This window comes from Triticum urartu, chromosome 6A, assembly GCF_056163025.1.
Source record: "Triticum urartu cultivar PI428250 chromosome 6A, HENAU_Tu73, whole genome shotgun sequence".
NCBI classification, from domain to species: Eukaryota; Viridiplantae; Streptophyta; class Magnoliopsida; order Poales; family Poaceae; genus Triticum; species Triticum urartu.
Window position 1 is genome coordinate 589,919,786 of NC_141878.1, and position 5,272 is coordinate 589,925,057.

General features: G+C 46.5%; 1 protein-coding gene across 1 annotated transcript; it reads left to right on the forward strand.

The window, feature by feature from the left end:
- Positions 1-746: 746 nt before the first annotated feature.
- Positions 747-4,966, forward strand: LOC125517055 (uncharacterized). The gene is made up of 3 exons (XM_048682274.2): positions 747-3,841; positions 3,935-4,416; positions 4,537-4,966. Exons 1-2 carry the CDS (start codon positions 913-915, stop codon positions 4,303-4,305), a joined length of 3,300 nt encoding a protein of 1,099 aa, XP_048538231.2. The 5' UTR covers positions 747-912; the 3' UTR covers positions 4,306-4,416; positions 4,537-4,966.
- The last annotated feature ends 306 nt before the right edge of the window (positions 4,967-5,272 follow it).

The following is a 5,272-nucleotide window of genomic DNA, read 5'->3' on the forward strand; positions in this document are numbered from 1 at the left end:
TGCTGATATTTTTAGCTGCTATATATCTGACCATTGTTCTAATGTCACAGTCTAACTCCTTATTTCTTGTACCTATGCAAAATTGAAGATTGAGACATAATAAGATATAAAAAGAGCTTCACGGTATGGCCAAGTTTAACAGTACTGATCACATACCATCAAAGTATTAGTGCATTATTAAATTATTGGCTGCTAATTAACTCGGATGAATAAGGAATTTTTTGTATAGTTATACGTGCGTTGCACGTACACGTTTACTAGTACTGGAGGAAAGGAGCGAAGCGGTGCAACCTATACCGCTCGCGATTCCATTGCCAAATTAGAGTGGTAAAAATCGGTCACCACCATTAGATATCACAAATGGACGACCAATATTAGTCCCCGGATACCATCAAAGAGCTCATCAAACAAACATGGGGCTTTGTATAAACTAGGAGCATTATACAAAGATTAACCAGTCAGCAGTCAGGGTCTTCCTAGCTAGTCTTCCACTACTGGCCTCTTTCACTGATGCACCCACAAAAGATTAACCAACAGTCAAGGTCATGGATACTGATATCTTCCTTTTATCTACACTAAACCGAGGTCTGATTGATTGAGGGAAAAGCTATCCTTACACCAAACCAAGCTCCGGTCCGGTCTGGTCTGCTCTGTTTCTAGGTAAGAAGAAGGATCCTTATCATGAATGATGACGATTCTCCACTTACGGCTAGCCGTGTAGGTAAGGTTACTGATTGATTTGTTCAGTTTGTTTGATTGACAGCGATTATTGATTTGTTCAGTTAGCTGAGCAGTGCTTAGCGTGCCGTGCCAATGGTATAGCCATACCTACCATCCTTCCATGTAGTCCAGAGCCCATATATATAGGCGCAGCTAGCTCTCACCTGGTACAGCATATCATCATCCCTCGCAATGGCCGCTGCATCCAACGTCTCTGTGCTCGCACTGCTGCTGCTAGTGCTAGTCCCGGCCATCTCGGCTTCTTCTCCGGCCCCGGCCAAGAGGAAGGGCAGTGACAGTGCCACCGATCTTGCTGCTCTGCTGGCCTTCAGAGCCCAGCTCTCCGACCCGCGCGGCATCCTAACCAGCAACTGGACCACCGGCACCTCCTTCTGCCACTGGGTTGGCGTCTCGTGCAGCCGGCGGAGGGAGCGCGTCACCGCCGTGAGGCTGCCGGGCGCGCCCCTCTATGGGTCGCTGGCTCCCCAGCTCGGTAACCTGTCCTTCCTCTCCGTCCTCAACCTTAACAACACCAACCTCACGGGCTCCATCCCGTACCACTTGGGAAGGCTTTGCCGCCTCAAAGTCCTGCACCTCGGCTTCAATGGTCTCTCGGGTAGCATTCCTCCTAGCATGGGGAACCTCACGAGGCTTCGACTTCTCTCCCTCAAGTCCAACCATCTCTCTGGTCCAGTCCCGGCGGAGCTGCAGAACCTGCAGAGTCTTGGCTACGTAAACCTCAAGAAGAATCGCCTTAGTGGCTCCATACCGCCCCACATATTCAACAACACCCCTCTGTTAACTTATATAGACATGGGCAACAACAGCTTGTCGGGACCAGTTCCATGGTGCATTGCCTCCTTGACAATGCTCAAGGTCCTCGACCTGCAAGCCAATAATCTCGCCGGACCGGTACATCCGGCCATCTTCAACATGTCTAAGCTACATGTTCTCTCCCTCGGTGGCAACTACAACTTAACCGGTCATTTCCCTGGCAACGCAAGTTTCAGTCTCCCACAGCTAAGATGGTTCACCGCCCATGAGAACTGCTTCACTGGTCCGATTCCGTCGGGGCTCGCGTCCTGTCGATACCTCCAAACTTTTTCCGTGTCCATTAATTATCTTGAGGGTGTTGTACCGACCTGGCTGGGCAAGCTCGCTCATCTCAGCATTATTTCCTTGGGTGACAATGACCTTGTTGGTACAATCCCTGCTGTACTTGGGAACCTCACTAGGCTAAGTGTCCTTCACATGGGATACTGCGAGCTAACAGGAGCCATTCCGGCAGAATTTGGACAGCTGGGCCAACTCACCTTTCTGCATCTCGGAGTTAATCGACTAATCGGGCCCATTCCTGCTTCTCTCGGTAACCTGTCTCATTTAGGAGAGCTAACATTGGAGAATAACATGTTGCATGGGCAGGTACCAGCAACAATGAGCAACCTCAACTCTTTGGTGGTTGTTAACATTGCACAAAACCGCCTACAGGGGGATCTCAGCTTCTTATCCATTTTTTCGAATTTCAGAATGCTCCAGTTTCTTATCATCTACTTGAATGATTTCACCGGAGTCCTCCCTGACTACGTAGGTAATCTATCAAGTCAGCTGCAATACTTCAGTGCAGGTGGAAACAAGTTAGTTGGTCAACTCCCCGCTACCATTTCAAATTTAACTGGTCTCCTTGCGCTAGAAGTTTCAAACAACCAACTGCACGGTGCAATTCCGCAATCCATCATGATGTTGGAGAATCTACGGTATGTTGACCTCAGTGGAAATAGCTTGTTTGACCCCATCCCATCACAAATTGCAATGCTAAAGAATCTATACCACTTGAACCTCGAACATAACAAATTGTCTAGCTCCATACCAGTGGGCTTTGGCAACCTCACCAAGTTACAACACTTGGTATTATCTGGTAACCAATTATCATCAACTATACCACCAAGTTTATTTCATCTTGATGGACTCCTCGAGCTTGATTTGTCTCAAAACTTCTTCAACGGAACATTACCGATTGATATAGGCTATTTGAAAGAAATCAACCGCATGGATCTCTCTACCAACTGCTTGGTTGGTAGCCTCCCATATTCAACTGGACAACTCCAAATGATAGCCTTCTTGAACCTATCTCACAATTCGTTCCTTGATTCAATTCCACTCTCTTTCAATAAGCTAACCAACCTACAAGCATTAGACCTATCCCATAACAATCTCTCCGGCACCATCCCAAAGTACCTAGCCAATTTTACCTACCTCACAGCCTTGAACCTATCTTTCAATAATCTACAAGGTCAGATACCCACGGGAGGCGTCTTCTCAAACATCAGCATGCAATCCTTGATGGGGAACTTAGGGCTATGTGGTGCTTCAACCATTGGATTTTCACGGTGTCCAAGTAACACTACCCGAAGAACAAATTGGCACATGCTAGAAATTCTGCTCCCTACTATCATCATTGTAGTTGGAGTGGTAGCTTTCTGTGCATATGTAATGATCAGAAAGAAAATTAAGATGCAACAAGGGGAGACAATTTCTGCGGGCACGGTTGACTTGACCATCCATCAGTTGGTCTCCTACCATGAGCTCATGCATGCTACTGATAATTTTAGCGAGGGTAACTTGTTGGGATCTGGAAGCTTTGGGAAAGTTTTTAAGGGCCAGCTATGCAACGGTGTTGTTGTTGCAGTAAAGGTTTTTGACATGCAGTCAGAACAAGCCATTAGAAGCTTCGATGTTGAATGCAGTGTGATGCGCATGGCACGACACCGCAACCTGATAAGGATATTCAACAGCTGCTCCAATCTGGACTTCAGAGCACTAGTGTTGCAATACATGCCCAATGGAAGCTTAGAGGCGCTCCTACACTACTCTGAAGCGACAAGGCACTTGGGGTTCCACGAGAGGTTGGACATCATGCTCGACGTGTCCATGGCAATGGAGTATTTGCACCATGAGCACCATGAGGTGGTCTTACACTGCGATCTGAAGCCAAGCAACGTGCTTTTTGACGAGAACATGACGGCACATGTGGCAGACTTTGGTATCGCGAGGTTGTTACTAGGTGATGACAGCTTCATGATGCATGCGAGCATGGCAGGCACAATTGGGTACTTGGCACCTGGTAGGTAACCGTCACATGTAATTAAGCTATAAATTAATTATATTTAATGAGTCATGCTTTAATTTTGTTTTTTTGAACTAATTCCATGAGCAGAGTACGGGTCTTTAGGAAAAGCATCAAGAAAGAGCGATGTCTTCAGCTACGGGATCATGCTCCTTGAAGTCTTCACTGCAAAGAGACCCACAGATGCAATTTTTGTCAGAGATCTAAGCCTTAGGCAGTGGGTTATTAAGGCATTCCCTACAGAGCTTGTCCATGTTGTGGATGGCCGACTACTGCAAGGCTCTTCTTCTCACGTCAGCTTGGAATCTTTTCTTGTGCCGATATTTGAGTTAGGTTTGCTCTGCTCCAGCGACTTGCCCGACAAAAGGATGACGATGACCAATGTGGTTGTGAGGTTGAAGAAGATCAAAGCGGAGTACACCAAATCGACAACAATGAATCCGAGCGTCGTCGGAGCATGACCGTGGGCTGGTGGTAGGGCTGAACCATAACACCGGGGAGCCAGTTGACGACCCCAAGATGGAGGGCATCTATGACAACTACTCGGTGAAGCGCCAGATCATCAACTCCAGGTACGTGCTAACAGAGAGTTTGTTTCTCACCTGACCCATTCATTCTCCAGAAAGAAGAAGAAGAATGGATGTTATTTGTTATATGTGTGTTGACAAACGATATTTGGTTGTTTGTTGCAGACCCATCATTGCGTAGCAGCTGTTGCTGGTGGATGAGGTGATCAGGGCGGGCCGCAACATGAGGAAACCAAACTAAACCTAGTGCTCACTCCAGGCTGAGAAGACTTTTTGTTTAGTTGTTTTTCTCTTTGGTGTGCCGACCGCCGAGTAGCTAGTAGTGATGTGGTGGGGTGGAATGCTTGACTGGAAGAGATTCTACTTGTACTCCTTCCGTTCTAAATTACTCGTCGCAGAAATAGATGTATCTAGAACTAAAATACATCTAGATACATCCATACCTACGACAAGTAATTCGGAACGGAGGGAGTAACAACTAACAACCCTCGTGACAGTTTGTCGATGTGTTTCTACGCTCGTGTTTGTATGCAGAATGTTTTCGTGTTGGATCAAGTTGAGCAGCTATGTATTTTTTGTGTGCTGGTGGTGATTGGATTCTTGTTTGTGTTGAGCAAAGCCTGCCTTTAGTAGGGGCGTAATCTTAGGTAGACCTGGATTGATTCAACACCTAAACTGAAAAGATATTCTTGCATGGTTTGCCGGAGCAAGAGGAAACCAAAATCAAACTGCACTGAAGCAGTTGTAGCATGTCTTGTCGTTTTGGGTTCTTGTGTCGTAATTGGAGTGATACTTTTCTGTCAAGATTTTGTTGTTTCCCCAGTTTTGTCATACCGAATTGCAGAAAAGAAAAGTCAAATGATATCTTTGCTGTCGGCCTTGTGTGGATGCAAACGGCAAG